This window comes from Hyperolius riggenbachi, chromosome 3 (genome assembly GCF_040937935.1).
Source record: "Hyperolius riggenbachi isolate aHypRig1 chromosome 3, aHypRig1.pri, whole genome shotgun sequence".
In the NCBI taxonomy this organism is placed as follows: Eukaryota; Metazoa; Chordata; class Amphibia; order Anura; family Hyperoliidae; genus Hyperolius; species Hyperolius riggenbachi.
In genome coordinates, this window is record NC_090648.1 from 292,171,360 (window position 1) to 292,189,503 (window position 18,144).

Genomic DNA, 18,144 nt, shown 5'->3' on the forward strand with positions numbered 1-18,144 from the left:
GCAGGTTAGTGATAGGAAGTCTGGATCTTTTTAAGGATTCGGATCATTTGAATCGGATCATTGAAAAGATCCGGATCTTTGAACGGAATCATTTGAATCATTTTACTAGGGAAGCAGACTGGGTAAAATGACTAGCAGGACAGGACTTTCCCTGCACTGTACATTCTGTATGTTCCTGTTTCTTCCAGACAGATATCCACTGTGAACCAAAACTTTCGTTGTGATGATCCGGATGATTCGACTCACAAAAAAGATCCAGATCAAATGAAGGATTCGTTCATGATCCGGACAACACTACAGTTCCACCACGAGTCACCACAGTGCAGTGAATATTAATTAGCCATGTGGCTGGCCGCGGAGGAGGAGGGGAGAACTTCTCCTCCAACATTACTGAGCATGTGCAAGCAGTCTAACGTGGCTTAAAGGATACCACAACTGACATGTGGCATAATGAGATAGACATGGGTATGTACAGTGCCTAGCACACAAATAACTATGCTGTGTTCCTTTTTTTCTTTCTCTGCCTGAAAGAGGTAAATATCAGGTATGTAAGTGCCTGTCAGTGCCTGTAAGTGTCAGTCCTGACTCAGACAGGAAGTGACAACAGTGTGACCTTCACTGATAAGAAATTCCAACTATAAAACACTTTCCTAGAAGAAAATGGCTTCTGAGAGCAAGAAAGAGATAAAAAAGGGGGAAATTCTTATCAGTGAGGGTCACACTGTAGTCACTTCCTGTCTGAGTCAGGACTGAGTCAGCCACTTACATACCTGATATTTACCTCTTTCAGGCAGAGAAAGAAAAAAAGGAACACAGCATAGTTATTTGTGTGCTAGGCACTGTACATACCCATGTCTATCTCATTATGCCACATGTCAGTTGTGGTATCCTTTAAGCCCAGCACAACGTACAGCATGCAGCACTTTGTTTAAACGTGCTGCGTTACTATGTGGTGCAAACGTGTGCACTGTGAACAGCACATTGATTTTACAGTGCTGTGAGTTAGGCTGCGTTACTGGCTGCTGTAACAGTCCCACTGTGAAACCAGCCTTAGTGTACTTATTGTTAAATTGAAACACCATTTCATCTAATATTGCTTCAAACATATATTAGTACTACACAACACTTTTCCATTGTTGAAAATAGTTTTCAGATTTGTTGTTTTACATGTATATACTTTACATGCTTACACATAAACAAGTTGAAATAAAGTTTTTCTGCAATAGAGTTTGAATTAAGCAATTCCCTTTTTCTCAGCAATAATGGAGTTTCCTTTTATGTGTGTTTAAAATAAAAAAAATAATAGCTTCACAAAAATGGCAATGTATTTTATTTTAAATAATTGTTAGGATGCAGTATAACCCAGGCATGGACAAACTTGGCCCTCCAGCTGTTAAGGAACTACAAATCCCACAATGCATTTGCCTTTATGAGTCATGACTGTGGCTGTCAGACTCATGCAATGCATTGTGGGACTTGTAGTTCCTCAACAGCTGGAGGGCCACGTTTGCCCATGCCTGGTATAACCTGTTAAGCCCAGTTCACACGCTGGTGTGATGTAAACTTTAAAAGGGAACCTGAGATGGGGGGGGGGGGGGGGAAATAGAAGAAATGTATACATACCTGGGGCTTCTTCCAGCCCCCTCCGGCCTGATCACTCCCACTCCACCGTCCTCCGCTTTCAGGATACTCGCTAACGGGAACCATGAGTTTTTCCAGTCGGGGCTTACTACGCAGGCGCAGAGCGCTCCCAGCCACGGGAGCAAGACAGGGGAAGCCCGCGCATGTGCCAACTGGCCATACTTACGGGACCCTTTACAAAGGATTCAGAAGGCGGAGGGCGCCGGCATGGGAGCGATCAGGCCGGAGGGGGTTGGAGGAAGTCTCAGGTATGTATACATTTTTACATCTCTCCATTTCTGGTACACTTTAACAACTGTTACTCAAGTGTTAGGGCAATATTACAGGCAGTAAGTGCTGTATGGACAAGCTGCTCAGCTAAAGCTGAGCACCGTGCACTGTCAGTCAAGAGGGAAATAAAGGGACAAAAAGGTGGGAGGCTATTATTAAGTGGCTTCCAGGAAAATGAGCGTAATGGTCTCTTTTGTTGTTTACGTTTTAGAGATCCAGCTAAATGACATTAGGGGTCAGTAGTACGCATGCTAGGTTCTCAACCGAGATGGCGCTGGACGGCCATCTTAACAAAATTAACTAGCAGGTGTATAAGTCTTTACACTGTTCTTATTTAAAGTAAATAAGCTGTAGTGTTTGCTAATGTCTGCCTTATAATGTGCTTTGAAGATATCCCTACTGCTTCTGTAGGGTTAAATTGAAGCCTTCTACACACCTATGAGGACATGGAGACTTAGGGCGCTATCAGCTATCAATTTTCCAGTCTTTAAATGTTTTAGTGCATAAATATATTGCCCGGTTTGGGTGCCAAAATACCCAATAGACACATTTTATGGTTGTTGGCAAGTGGTTTGTTTCATCATACAGAAATTTAAAGGGCCACTATCGTAAAAAATTGTAAAATTTAAAATGCGTACATATTCAATGTATATTTATCCCAGAAACTTAAAATGCACTATAAATTACTTAAAGTGAACCTTAAGTCAGAAAAAAATGAGTTTTACTCACCTGGGGCTTCTACCAGCCCCCTGCAGCAGTCCTGTGCCCTCGCAGCCACTCACTAATCCTCTGGTCCCTCACTGCCAGCTAGTTTCGTTTTTGCCAACAGGCCCGTCAGGACTGGCCACGCGTAGCTTTTTCCGCATTCCCGACTGTAATTAGCGCTGTTGCGGGCCGCAACGCGTCCAAAAAATACGCGTTGCCGCATATCTATGCATTTGTAATGCGGCAACGCGTATTTTTGTACGGGTTGCGACCCGCAATAGCACTAATTACAGTCGGGAATGCGGAAAAAAACTCATTTTTTTCTGGCTTAAGTGTCTCTTTAAGAGTAGACAGTGAAAATCGGAGATTTTGAAGTAGTCCATCTCCTCAAGGAGGATTTTCAGGTACCGTATATACTCGCATATAAGCCGACCCACATAAAAACCCACTTTCCCCTCAGAAACCAGGGGGGGGAAAGTGATTGACTCGCGTATAAGCCCCCTCTCCAGTATAGCCCCATCCACAGTTGCCAGATGTGCCCCCAGTACAAATAAGCCCCCTCCCCATAGCCAAATGTGCCACAAGGATGATACAGCAGTGTCTCAAGGCGCCACTAGATGGTGTCATAGATATGAGACACAGCGATTGCCACACAGGAAGATTCCCCAATCATTGAACCGCTGACACATTGCTTGCACACTCCACTCCACAAGCCAGGGGACACAGGTGGTCTTGAGCAGCGCACTCTGTACACCAAGGAATCAAGCTGGCAAGAGAGGATCATTAGTGCACAATCATTACGTTCCTCTGCCAGAAACCAAACCTGCTCCACCATCCGTTCTGCTCCACTGACTTGCATATAAGCTGAGGGGGTAACTCTTCAGCACATTTTTTTTGTGCTGAAAACTAGGCTTATACGCTAGTATATAAAGGTACTAAGGGCCTGAGCTCACTGACGCAGTGGTGTCCGCTTTTCAGTTACACATCAATGTTACAGATGCTGAAAAGCGGACAGAAGCGGCTACAACTGCGTTAGTGGCCTCAGGCCCTTACCAAACAGCAGTTAATCAAAAAAGTTGCAAATGAGTAAGGAGGCTGGCTGAAATGTTTGTATAGATACAGTCCAAGAAGGGGTTTTGTAAAATATAAAGACATGAGAATCCTCCATGTAGATATGAACTAGTCCAAAACCCTTTAGATTCTTCCTGTCTACTGTAAATGACAGTGACACAGGAAATAAGTAATTTATAGTGCATTTTACGCTGGAAGAAAAGTACATTTTATCTGTATGTATTTGACTTTTTCTATTGTCCTTGGAGAGTATTTGCCCACGTCTCCACGAGTGGAGACATAGGCAAATACTCTCCAAGGACGGTTGCACTTAGCACTTTATGTGCACACTATTTGAAAGTGTATATATCCATCTGGGTCCTTTGTGCAAGGACCCAGGATGTGAGTATATGTTACCTGTTGTTTTAATGTAGATGTTTATTGGATTAAAATTGGTGTAAATGTGATCTGAACCATTGTGCTGGTTTGGTGGTGGTCACCTGTCAAGCTGTTTTTGCACTGGGTGGCTACAGATCATTTCTGACAACAGTACTGAGGAAGATTGCACTTTAAGATGGAGTCACAGTCAGAAATGCCCCAGATGAAGGGGAGCGACAGGCTTAATATTTTCTTTAAAAATAGATCTGTCAAGATATTGGTGCTGCCTTGTTTAGCTGTCCCGGCCTTCACAAATATCAAAAAAAGCTTATATCCCTACTTTGTGCTGCCAATAGATGCCTGATTGCAAAACATTGGAAAAGCCCTATGACCCCTTCATCGTGGCTGTTGCATAAAATTTGGTGTATTTACCACATGCAACAGATCACCCACACACTTAAATAGAAAATAATAAGTACAAAATCATTTTTTTGAACAGGAAAGCCTTGTCCATTTGTTGGAAACTGGAGTTTGGAGGTTTAAAGTGTATGGACAGTTTGCCAGATTTTTCTACCTCTGCTTCCCTGTCTCATTACATCATGTATTGTTAGACTAGCAGTAGGCCTTCCCTGTGAGGGCCCGTCATCGCCGTGGAGAAGTCTAGTAGGGAAGAATTTGTGCACATATCATTTATACTGAAGCTAACGCCCTCCTTTACTGTACCTGTTTTGAATGCAAGTTGTGTAATTTTGTCCATATTCTGGAGATCTGCACATCTTTGCAGGTAGTTAATTCAGGTACAGCCTCTGTCTAGAAGCGCTGCCAATGGCCTCAATTCACTAAGATCATGCTGGAGATAATAAGGCAAGAGAAAACTTACCTCAACATAAGAGAGAGTTATCTTATCTCTTCATTTCTTAAGTTTCCTCCTCTGTAGTTAATTTACCTCCTCTGTAGTTATTTTACCTCCTCTGTAGTTAATTTACCTCCTCTGTAGTTATTTTCACACGCAGTTAATAAACAGCCTTTCTTTAACTCTGGAGTTATTTTAAGGATTGAAGAGTTAACTTAAAGACAGAAGAGTTAACTTTAGGTTTGCCTGAGGTAAAATGTTTCCTGAATACTACATGCCTTATCACCATGGTAACAACTCTAGAAGAGTTATTAAAGACAGGAGATAAGCTTAGTGAATTGAGGCCAAGGTCTCCTGCTGTGCTCACTACATCATGTAGTGTATATATGAGATTAATTCACAAAATTCTAAATTCTACTTTGGTGTTCCAGTACCAATTGGATTATCTCACAAGAATTCTGAAAACTGTTTCTTTACCCCATCTAGCTACTGATTTTTTTTCTTTTTCTGTAAGCTTAAGCCGTATTATGTATGTATGCACGCATGTATGCACTAAACTGTGTTAAGCAGAATGACATGCATAAAGTCTTACCACATGAGGACTAGAGCAGTAATAATAAATTACATGGAATGCATTATGATCTACTCATTGTGCGCAAGACTTTATGCATGTTATTCTGCTTAACGCAGTTTAGTGTATACACCCCATGGAAAGCAATACTGTCATGGTTTGTGACAAGATATAAACTCACAGACATATCTGCAGATTTCAATATAGCAGCTTTATAAAGCAAATTAAGTCCTACCTAATACCCATACATATGCAATATATTTTCCAGATTAACAAACACCCAGCAATAACCTAATTTGTCTTCTGATGTTAAATGCTGGATGTCTGCAGGTTTTGGACTAGTCCATCTCTTCATAGGGGGTTCTCAGGGATTTATTTATTTCCAAAAGCACTTAGTGAATGGCAGTTGCTCTGTTCAACTGCCAAAAAACTGTGTAGCGAGCAGTGAGGGTGGCCAGCATCATTGTTTAAAACCTTTTTAGGGAATCCTCTATAATAAAACCCCAACTGTCACTGCGTCCAGCAGCTGTCCGTGTCCCAGGTTTTTTGTTACTGTGCATGTGCGCTGTAAAGGACAGCTGGACGGGACCAGGGAGCGAGGCGGGCGAGCAAGGTGGGCAGGTGCGGACGGGCGAGCAAGATGGGTGGGTGCGTGCGAGGCGGGCCCACGCATGCGCAGTGGCGACGGCAGCCAGAAAAAGATCTAGAGCCCGTTTTTAAACAGGCTTGGGTCTACTAGTATCTTTATAAAGAACAAAAGCCTTGCTGAGAATCCCTTAACCTCCTTGCCGGTCTAAAAAATCCGGCAAGGAGGCAGCGGCGCACATTTTTTTAATTTTTTTTTTTTTTAAATCATGTAGCGAGCCAAGGGCTCGCTACATGATAGCCGCTAAGCGGCGGCATCCCCCCACCCACTCCGATTGCCTTCGGCGATCAGAGTATGCAGGGAATCCCGTTGAGAACGGGATTTCCTGCAGGGCTTCCCCGGTCGCCATGGCGACGGGGCGGGATGACGTCACCGACGTCATGGACGTCGGGACGTCATAGGGAATCCCGATCCGCCCCTCAACGCTGCCTGGCACTGATTGGCCAGGCAGCGCAGGGCTCTGGGGCGGGGGGGAGCGACTCGGCGCGGCGGATTGCGGCGGATCGGCGGCGAGCGGCGGCGATCGGAAGTTACAAGCAGCTAGCAAAGTGCTAGCTGCTTGTAACAAAAAAAAAATTATGCAAATCGGCCCAGCGGGGCCTGAGATATCCTCCTGCGCAGGTTACCCCGAGCTGAGCTCGGGATAACCGGCAAGGAGGTTAAGAAGAGATGGACTAGTCCAAAACCTGTCGCTTCAGTCAGATTTCTACTACCTACAGTAAGTGACAACAACATAGGTGAGAAGTAATTTATGGCTAATTTTACTCAGGAAAAAAAACGTACTTCTTATTTGTCCTTTCTATATAAACTTTGTAATGAATTACAGATCTATTTGTATGTACTTACTTTTGTCAACAATTATAATAATAAATAATAATAAATTATAAATAAATAATAAATTATAATAATAAATAAATAATAATAAAAAATATTGTTGAAATGGTTTCATATCAACATTTACTATTTGCTTTTTAGAAATAATGGGTACTGGAGCTTCAAAAAAACATTCAGTGGAAAAGCCAAATGAAACAGATAATGTGGCCAGATCCACTGTGGTAGAGAATTGTTCAGCCTCTACCCTCCCTGATACAACTTCAATTAGACCACAGGTTGAACACTTGAAACTGGAGGATGATGAGGTTTTAGAAGACATTGAGCAGATGGCACAACCTATTCAAATACAAAACCATGCTGAGGAGGTACGTTATCAAATGTATATGCTATCAATGCATATTAAAATCTGTCGTTGGCTAGGTTATTTTTGAATCATTTGCAAAGCCTTCAAACATGCAACCAGTATCAAATTTGCCAAGTATGTTAGTGTTACTAGTTTGTCTTAAGTGGTTTTTCAGAAAATCAATTTAACAGTCCAAGCTATAAAAGAAAGTGTTCTCATAATATCCTATTCCCTGCTACCCGCAGGCCACTTATGCCTTTAAAAATAGTGAAAAACACCAATATAATGAAAAAAAATGTTCAAAAGCAGATGAGAATACATTAATGTGGATTCTTAGGGTAATATTAAGACCACCATTTTCTGGCTACACAGAGGTATGTGAATTCATTGAAACCTTACACCAATTATTGAGCACCACGGGATATGTTGGTGCTTTATAAATCAATAATAATAACTTTTGGTGGACATAGTACCCCTAATTTCACCCTTTCGGATATGTACCTGGAAGATTGGAGACCTGAGTGATGAGGCCAGCATCTCTTGCAGCTCACAATTCAAAACAAAGGCTATAACTTGTTCTTATTTTCTCTAAAACTTCAACAGACACAGGAAAAGCAGAATATTCATTAATTACACAGTCTTTCAATCAAAAACCTCTCTAATGCTGATTAAATTATAGGCTCTACGTAGGACTAACATGGGAAACAAAATATTGGTATCACGTAATATCTAAAAAAAAAATCCAGGACCAACTGTAAAGCATAGTAATATTTAATAGCCATTTTATTGAGTCCTCTGTAATATACATAATGTCTGGTTTGAATAAAGGGAAAGGCTATCAAACAGGACCTCCTCCCCAAGCATTAGTTCCATCAGGAAGTCATAGGACTGATACAGAGAGCAATGAATCTGTAAGCTCTATATAAAATAAAAATAAGCAAGTGATAAGTTCAGGAACTTCTGGGTGGTGTCTTCTGTGGCAATGCAGTTTTGCTGGCAATTAACAGTTGACATGTTAATTTCATCAGTGGTCCAGTTGATAGTTATGTTAAGAGTCTTGAATCAGAATAAACCCCGGATGATTGGGTACAGAGGAGAAGAAACAATGCCCAGTCTTGATAGTTCCTGATGGCTGAACATAGTATATGTGGAAATGGAATGGTTTCCAAAAATAACTTTTAAAAGATCCATTGGCTATGTGTATATAAAGTGTGTGTGCTCTACATTGCAAGGTGATATGTTACTGGGTGGCAATTGTGGTCTCCACAAAGCAGGGTTTTTGGGATTCCTAGCTTGTTCTATCATTCAGTGCTTTTGACAACAAAATTGTATTTTAAAGCAGAGTTGTTTCTTCGACTTTGCAATGCCTGTACTAAAGACTAGGTAACATTGACACAATAGTGACAGTTTGCTGTAGGACATCATATAAGCTGGACATTATCTCAAAGAAGGTAGTGGTTGAAGTAGTGGACTGTCTTTCAGTCTATTCCGGCTGGGAGAAACAGAGTGTGAAAGAAATACCACTTGCTTGTACCGAGTTCCAGTTATATAGGCTGCCACAGAAGTGCACATAATTTGGTTGTATTTACGGTCACAGGCCTGGGAAGTTAAGAGTGATGAGGTTAGCTGACAGTAAAACCCTGATGGTTTGAATAGATACATAAAATGACAGTGGTGTATGGGGTGGCATAGGCTAGTGTATGCAGTTGCTTGGGTAGGCAAGCAATGCAAGATATGCAGAAGATCAAGTAATTAGAAAATGCTAGGGTTAATAGCAAATTGGGTAGTTAGACAATGAAGGTATATCGTCAGCACTGGCCACAGGGAATCACCAAGTTTAGATAAGCCTTTGTGCACCAATTGGTGTATGCATGCATATGCTCTTGCACATCATAATACATGGCACACATCTTGAGATTTACAAACCCACACACTGCCCACTGTATGTGCCAGCTGCCAATCCAACTCTTCAAACTGAAATAAGTTTTAAACTCCACTGAGCAAAAGCTTAAGCTTCAAGGGGAACTGGAAAATAAGAGTACAAGAATGTCTAATACATATTTTCTTAGTTCTTGTTAAATTGATTGGGTTATCAATCCGCATTAACTTTGCCCCAAATAACTATACTCTTTAGAAACCTTTTCTTTGCAATATTTATCAATAAATTTGTCATTGATACAGCATATTGAAGTTAAATATTACAATTACTGTGGTACATGGGGTGTACCAACCTCTAGATTAGAAGTGGATTTAAATAATCAAAGTCCTGAAAATGTTTACAATCTTTATATGTTAAACTATACATTTATAGATATAAAAAGAAAACTGATGAAAAATTGCTATCCATTGGTGCCCAAGTCTTTCTAGAGTTGTATAAATATGCTTCATTGTATGTATTGAGTATTCTTGTATCAACTTGTAAATATTAAAAGGATATTCATCAGGATATATACAGTACATGATACATCATTGACATTTACTTATCTTTCCTCTGTGAGAAGAATGAGCATACCATAAATGGGGGTCTGGAAACAGAAGATGTGTCCCTAACCTTTGAAAGTTTTCAGCACAAGAATGGAACGCTCTACACATGTTTTACGCAGAATGGCATCAGGATGTACTTTGATGATGAACAGGTGAATACTCTATGAGTATCCATTCATTTTCTCTATGTACATATTTTTATTTTGAGTATAACAATAATACGTTCTTTTTTTTCAAAATGTAGGGAATTGTTCCCTTCCCTGAAGAACTCTACAGCCAAGGGAAATTCATCCATACTCTCCATGAGGTAACATTTCTATATCATTATGGTTTTACCTATTTCTATGTAGGTGTTTGCTTCAATGCTACCATTGGCTGTAATTGTTAGTTTTGTCATATTTTCCTAGATAGTTTCTACATCCAGTTTTAAAAATTGAAATAATGACTATAGTGCCCTATTGTAAAGTCTCATGATAAACACCGACAACCCCCTTATCAAGGGACCAAAGCTTTTCTGCTTGTTGTCTCAATTTTAAGGATAAAACCTTGTCTTCTTGGACATTTTAGTTTAGTATCGCTACACTCCTCCATTGATTCCATGGCCCATATGCAATTAACCTTTTCTCCTGAGTTTTCTCCTGGGGGAAATTTTCAAACTTGTCAATAAATTGTCTTTTAAGCCATCAACAGGCAAGAAAATTCTCAAAATAATTTTGATGGTACTTTTCCATCTACTTTTTGATACTTTTTCAATTGCAGAGTGCAGAAAAGTTATATTAAATAGAGGACAAAAATGTATCTCCTAGGACAGCGGTGGCGAACCTATGGCACGCGTGCCAGGCCCGGCACACGTAGCCTAATTTGCTGGCACGCCACCGCTGCTTATGAACTGGCCGCAGCGTCTATTGAACGCCGCCATGACAGTTCATAGCCCGCAGCCCCGCAGTCTCCCGGGAGGCAGACCAGGGCTACGGCAAGATGGCCGCCGAAGCCCTGTACTGGAGACTATTTGTCTCCAGTACAGGGCTTCGGGCGCCATCTTCCCGTAGCCCTGCACTCTGCCTGTCAGCGGCAGCGCAGGAGACTCAGCTGCAGAAGGAACGTCCGGGGGAGATGCGCGCCAGAGCCCAGCAGAGAGAGAAGACTTCTGTCAGGTGAGTACATTACTTTTTTTGCAGGTGAAATGCGGCCCACTGTGTTATTTTCTGCTAAATGCTATGTTTCCCACATTGTGTTTATTTACTGTGAAATGCTGCCCACTGCGTTTGTTTTCTGGTGAATTATGGCCCACTGTGTTTGTTTTCTGGTGAATTGTGGCCCACTGCGTTTGTTTTCTGGTGAAATGCTGCCCGCTGCGTTTGTTTTCTGGTGAATTGTGGCCCACTGCGTTTGTTTTCTGGTGAATTGTGGCCCACTGCGTTTGTTTTCTGGTAAAATGCTGCCCGCTACGTTTGTCTTCTGGTGAAATGCTGCCCGCTGCGTTTGTTTTCTGGTGAAATGTGGCCCACTGCGTTTGTTTTCTGGTGAAATGTGGCCCACTGCGTTTATTTTCTGGTGAAATGTGGCCCACTGCGTTTGTTTTCTGGTGAAATGTGGCCCACTGCGTCTGTTTTCTGGTGAAATGCTGCCCACTGCGTTTGTTTTCTGGTGAATTGTGGCCCACTGTGTTTGTTTTCTGGTGAATTGTGGCCCACTGCGTTTGTTTTCTGGTGAAATGCTGCCCGCTGCGTTTATTTTCTGGTGAAATGCTGCCTGCTGCGTTTGTTTTCTGGTGAAATGCTGCCCACTGCGTTTGTTTTCTGGTGAATTGTGGCCCACTGCGTTTGTTTTCTGGTGAATTGTGGCCCACTGCGTTTGTTTTCTGGTGAAATGCTGCCCGCTGCGTTTGTCTTCTGGTGAAATGCTGCCCGCTGCGTTTGTTTTCTGGTGAAATGTGGCCCACTGCGTTTGTTTTCTGGTGAAATGTGGCCCACTGCGTTTATTTTCTGGTGAAATGTAGCCCACTGCGTTTGTTTTCTGGTGAAATGCTGCCCACTGCATTTGTTTTCTGGTGAATTGTGGCCCACTGCGTTTGTTTTCTGGTGAATTGTGGCCCACTGCGTTTGTTTTCTGGTGAAATGCTGCCCGCTGCGTTTGTTTTCTGGTGAATTGTGGCCCACTGCGTTTATTTTCTGGTGAAATGTGGCTCACTGCGTTTATTTTCTGGTGAAATGTGGCCCACTACGTCTGTTTTCTGGTGAAATGCTGCCTGCTGCGTTTATTTTCCGGTGAAATGCTGCCCGCTGCGTTTGTTTTCTGGGGAAATGCTGTCCGTTGCGTTTGTTTTCTAGTGAAATGTGGCCCACTGCGTTTATTTTCTGGAGAAATGCTGCCCGTTGTGTTTGTTTTCTGGTGAAATGTGGCCCACTGCGTTTATTTTCTGGTGAAATGCGGCCCGCTGCGTTTGTTTTCTGGTGAAATGCTGCCCGCTGCGTTTGTTTTCTGGTGAAATGTGTCCCACTGCGTTTGTTTTCTGGTGAAATGCTGCCCGCTGCGTTTGTTTTCTGGTGAATTGTGGCCCACTGCGTTTATTTTCTGGTGAAATGCTGCCCACTGCGTTTATTTTCTGGTGAAATGTGGCCCACTACGTCTGTTTTCTGGTGAAATGCTGCCCGCTACGTTTGTCTTCTGGTGAAATGCTGCCCGCTGCGTTTGTTTTCTGGTGAAATGTGGCCCACTGCGTTTGTTTTCTGGTGAAATGTGGCCCACTGCGTTTATTTTCTGGTGAAATGTGGCCCACTGCGTTTGTTTTCTGGTGAAATGTGGCCCACTGCGTCTGTTTTCTGGTGAAATGCTGCCCACTGCGTTTGTTTTCTGGTGAATTGTGGCCCACTGTGTTTGTTTTCTGGTGAATTGTGGCCCACTGCGTTTGTTTTCTGGTGAAATGCTGCCCGCTGCGTTTGTTTTCTGGTGAAATGCTGCCTGCTGCGTTTGTTTTCTGGTGAAATGCTGCCCACTGCGTTTGTTTTCTGGTGAATTGTGGCCCACTGCGTTTGTTTTCTGGTGAATTGTGGCCCACTGCGTTTGTTTTCTGGTGAAATGCTGCCCGCTGCGTTTGTCTTCTGGTGAAATGCTGCCCGCTGCGTTTGTTTTCTGGTGAAATGTGGCCCACTGCGTTTGTTTTCTGGTGAAATGTGGCCCACTGCGTTTATTTTCTGGTGAAATGTAGCCCACTGCGTCTGTTTTCTGGTGAAATGCTGCCCACTGCATTTGTTTTCTGGTGAATTGTGGCCCACTGTGTTTGTTTTCTGGTGAATTGTGGCCCACTGCGTTTGTTTTCTGGTGAAATGCTGCCCGCTGTGTTTGTTTTCTGGTGAAATGCTGCCCGCTGCGTTTGTTTTCTGGTGAATTGTGGCCCACTGCGTTTATTTTCTGGTGAAATGTGGCTCACTGCGTTTATTTTCTGGTGAAATGTGGCCCACTACGTCTGTTTTCTGGTGAAATGCTGCCTGCTGCGTTTATTTTCCGGTGAAATGCTGCCCGCTGCGTTTGTTTTCTGGGGAAATGCTGTCCGTTGCGTTTGTTTTCTAGTGAAATGTGGCCCACTGCGTTTATTTTCTGGAGAAATGCTGCCCGTTGTGTTTGTTTTCTGGTGAAATGTGGCCCACTGCGTTTATTTTCTGGTGAAATGCGGCCCGCTGCGTTTGTTTTCTGGTGAAATGCTGCCCGCTGCGTTTGTTTTCTGGTGAAATGTGTCCCACTGCGTTTGTTTTCTGGTGAAATGCTGCCCGCTGCGTTTGTTTTCTGGTGAATTGTGGCCCACTGCGTTTATTTTCTGGTGAAATGCTGCCCACTGCGTTTATTTTCTGGTGAAATGTGGCCCACTACGTCTGTTTTCTGGTGAAATGCTGCCTGCTGCGTTTATTTTCTGGTGAAATGTGGCCCACTGCGTTTATTTTCTGGTGAAATGCTGTCCGCTGCGTTTGTTTTCTGGTGAAATGCTGCCCGCTGCGTTTGTTTTATGGTGAAATGTGGCCCACTGCGTTTATTTTCTGGTGAAATGCTGCCCGCTGCGTTTGTTTTCTGGTGAAATGTGGCCCACTGCATTTGTTTTCTGGTGAAATGCTGCCCGCTGCGTTTGTTTTCTGGTGAAATGTGGCCCACTGCGTTTATTTTCTCTTGAAATCTGGCCCACTGCGTTTATTTTCTGGTGAAATGCTGCCCGCTGCGTTTGTTTTCTGGTGAAATGTGGCCCGCTGCGTTTGTTTTCTGGGGAAATGCTGCCCGTTGCGTTTGTTTTCTGGTGAAATGTGGCCCACTGCGTTTATTTTCTGGAGAAATGCTGCCGTTGTGTTTGTTTTCTGGTGAAATGTGGCCCACTGCGTTTGTTTTCTGGTGAAATGCTGCCCACTGCGTTTGTTTTCTGGTGAATTGTGGCCCACTGCGTTTATTTTCTGGTGAAATGCTGCCCACTGCGTTTCTTTTCTGGTGAAATGTGGTCCACTACGTCTGTTTTCTGGTGAAATGCTGCCTGCTGCGTTTATTTTCTGGTGAAATGTGGCCCACTGCGTTTATTTTCTGGTGAAATGTGGCCCACTGCGTTTATTTTCTGGTGAAATGCTGCCCGCTGCGTTTGTTTTCTGGTGAAATGCTGTCCGCTGCGTTTGTTTTCTGGTGAAATGCTGCCCGCTGCGTTTGTTTTCTGTTGAAATGCTGCCCGCTGCGTTTGTTTTCTGGGGAAATGCTGCCCGTTGCGTTTGTTTTCTGGGGAAATGTGGCCCACTGTGTTTATTTTCTGGTGAAATGCTGCCCGCTGCGTTTGTTTTCTGGTGAAATGTGGCCCACTGCGTTTGTTTTCTGGTGAAATGTGGCCCACTGCGTTTGTTTTCTGGTGAAATGTGGCCCACATTGCAAGATTTTCTGCTGAAATGTTGCACACATTGCGTTTATTTTCTGGTGTCTGGGGTAACTGTTGCTGCATTTATTATTAAGGGCTCATTCACAGTACAGAACGTATGCACGAATGCGATTTCATGCATGCGCTGCCAACGCACAGGGATCGCACGGAATGCATGTTGTGGTGCGCTAAAGCGTGGACGTCGGCAGCTGTACCCATCGGGGAAACTTATGCGTTAAAATGTTCCCAGATGCGTTACAACGTAACGCATGGGAATGTACACCTGTAGTGTGAATGGTAACATGGAAGTCTATTGACTTTCATGTTACCATATGAATCTTACATTATGTGCGTTGCGTCAAAACTGACAGCGCAGCACATAGGGTGAATGAGCCCTTAATGGTCATAGTTGGCTATATTTGCTGCTTTGGTGGTTACGGCGGGTATAAATAGCATCATACAGTTTCTGCACACCCATGATGCGAATCCTCGTTTCACCACATCATGGCGGAAACACTGCTTTCTTATGCCTCGCTGTTACATCATTACGTTAGCTCCGCCCATACAATATCATGGCCACGCCCATAGTTCACGCCGCATCCCCGCCCCCCATTGGCACTCGGAGGTAAATAAGTCGGTGTTAGGTCGCAGTTTGGGCACTCGGCCTCTGAAAGGTTAGCCATCACTGTCCTAGGAGAAAAGTCAGGAAAAAAAAGTTATTTGCATATGGGCCCATCTCTTTCATTCTTGAAGAAAGACTGATTGCTGATAAACTGTCAAATTGTAATCCTCAAAATATCTTTCTCGTAACTTCCCCGTCAGATTGATGGATCAAATCGATTATTTTCGACACGTCTATCTTTATGGAAATTGCATGGTGTGCACCAGGCATTAAGGAGCATACAAAACTAACAACTGATGTCACCCGTAAGGGATCAGGACCCGATCCCCTTGGGTGCCATTGCTTGGCTGTCCTGTACAGATGCATGTCAGCTGTGTAGCGGACAATGCGTCCTGATGCTATGCGAGGGGGGCAGAGGGACAATGGAACGGTGTGTGCGTGAAGTCACACAACGGGAGAAGGAGAAGTTGGCTGCCACCAAGTTGATCTGCTGGGCAAATAGCTTGTCGTGAAGCAGTCTCTGGTCAGGAGGCTGAGGCGGTCATTATCAGCCGCCTCGTCCAACATTAGTCAAGCAGCTTTATTCCTATCTAATTGTTAATAAACACTCTTATTTGCTTTTCCCTAACAGAACTGATAAAAAAAAGATCAGGAAAAAATATCTGCCTTAATAATTGCAGGCTAAAAAGGTTACACAGAAAGTATGGCGGGTAGAAGGCATTAATTCCTTATATGCGAGAAAGTAAAAAGTGATTAGTTTTAAAAAGAGCTGGGAAACTAAATAAATGTGTTATTTCCAAAGTCGAATTTACATCATTAACTTTTCAAAAGAAAGCAATGCCCTGCACATTTAATTAGCGCATGGCAATGCTCTTTAATGGGCATGCAATTAAAAAATTTAAGTGATAATTATCCCACTTGTGAGCAGCCATAATAAAAGATGTGTACTGCTAGTAATCTGATAGGGCAGTCTGAATTTATAAGCCCAGTTACTGCACAGTGGGAGCTCTCCGAAGTACTGAATTTTTGATGAACCCTTCACACATATTTGGTAATGAGGAATTTTCTATTTTTTACATTTGTATTTACAATACAGTTTTGGTTCTTCTATATCAGTTAAACAGTATTGTACCTAGGTATATGTGTTTTGGAGCAAAGAGAGCTGGTGGGAGGGTAGCTTATGTGCTCTGTGCATGCCACATAGCCCCCACATAAGTCACTGGTCAGTGGTAGAGGGGTCTTTACAAGACCTTATGTACTCACCCTCCCCAAGTGAAGAAATAAAAATCACCCACACCAAAGATTGTACTCTTTACCTAAAACACACTGGCTTTAAAAACACGTTTATTTGGGCCTCTGTCGTCTTCCAGTGTGTTAATGTTACCTTTGGAATTTTTCTGTCCAGGAACCCATAAGTGTCATTTTCATCCTCTAACAGATCTAAATGATACACCCTGGTCTTTTAATTCTTGCTTGGAGTATCTTACATTGTTGATATGGGACAGTACGGTGGGTTGTTAGCACTCTTGCCTTGCAGCGCTGGGTCTCTGGTTTAAATCCCAGCCAGGGCACTATCTGCAAGGAGTTTGTATGTTCTCCCCTTGTCTGCATGGGTTTCCTCTGGGTACTCCAGTTTCCTCTCACATCCAAAAAACATACAGATAAGTTAAATGGCTTCCCCCAGACACATACATAAATTGGCCCTAGACTATGATACATACATAGACATATGACTATGGAAGGTATTAGATTGTAAGCCCCTCTGAGAGACAGTTAAAGCGGAATATAACCCTGCATTTCAACTTTGCTCTAAAACATTATTTACAGTATATTATATGCAATCAGCATTTTTTTTTTTACTAGACCAGCATTGGAAGGGTTACACAGGGCTTTAAAGTCCCTAGAGATTTCTGCAGACGCATCCGAACTTCAGTTAGATACTTTTTGTTTACAAATATGTATCTTTTAAGTGTTTATTGTGACTCATCTCTCTCACTGAGAAGGAGCTTGGAGGACAGCCAAAGAGTGTGTAACTGTTTATCAATAGATACATCTAACTAAATAGAATGTAACTATCTGAACGTCTGCACGGAACTTAAAACCTCTGTGTTTAACCCTTCCAATGCTGGTCTAGTAAAAAAAAATGCTTTTTGCATATAATATGCTGTAAATAATGTTTTAGAGCAAAGTTGAAATGCAGGGTTATATTCCGCTTTAAGTGACAAGACGCTATATAAATACTGTACATAATAATAATAATAATAATAATAATAATAATAATAATAATAATAATAATAATAATAATAATAATAATTAATTGAAGCCATCTTCTGACCTCTCCAGATCTTTCTTTCCTTTCCTTGCCCCATGATGTTCCGTGTTCAAAACAAGCTCCAAACTAATGGGAAGCCTGACCACCACATCCTAAGCCATTTTTATAGCAACTTGAAAAAAAATTACATAATTTTCCCTTAAATATTTTCTGATTCACTATGCTGGAACAGTACGTGTATACAGTTTGTTCGTTAATGACGATTACTCATACAATCAACGAACCAAATACTTGAGTATACTGTATATACAGGTATCTCCCTTTAAACAGGCCCAGAATCATAACATGACCGCAAAAGTCCAAGCCACAAGAAATACTGATGAGATTGTAGAGTACTCCTTCTTTCATTATATTTTGAAGTTTATGGACCGTTTTCCAGTTATGCATCTCTCTGTTTCCGTTATTCCCTGTATAATGTACACCAAACACAAGAATGCAAAATAAACCGAAATAGCTTTTCTTGCTCAAAATAACTATATCATGATCTGACCAAAACTAAATTCAATAAGGGATAGTGGACATCCTACACTCGTTCTCCT

General features: G+C 42.4%; 1 protein-coding gene across 1 annotated transcript in view; it reads left to right on the forward strand.

Moving 5' to 3' along the window:
• The first annotated feature begins 6,796 nt into the window (after positions 1-6,796).
• Positions 6,797-18,144, forward strand: part of LOC137563701 (uncharacterized) — a 103,184-nt gene continuing 91,836 nt past the window's right edge. The window contains exons 1-4 of the mRNA XM_068276504.1: positions 6,797-6,832; positions 7,090-7,313; positions 9,793-9,927; positions 10,020-10,082. Of these exons, the coding sequence (XP_068132605.1) occupies positions 7,095-7,313; positions 9,793-9,927; positions 10,020-10,082 (417 nt within the window). The 5' untranslated portion in view covers positions 6,797-6,832; positions 7,090-7,094. The remainder of the gene's footprint in view (positions 6,833-7,089; positions 7,314-9,792; positions 9,928-10,019; positions 10,083-18,144) is intronic.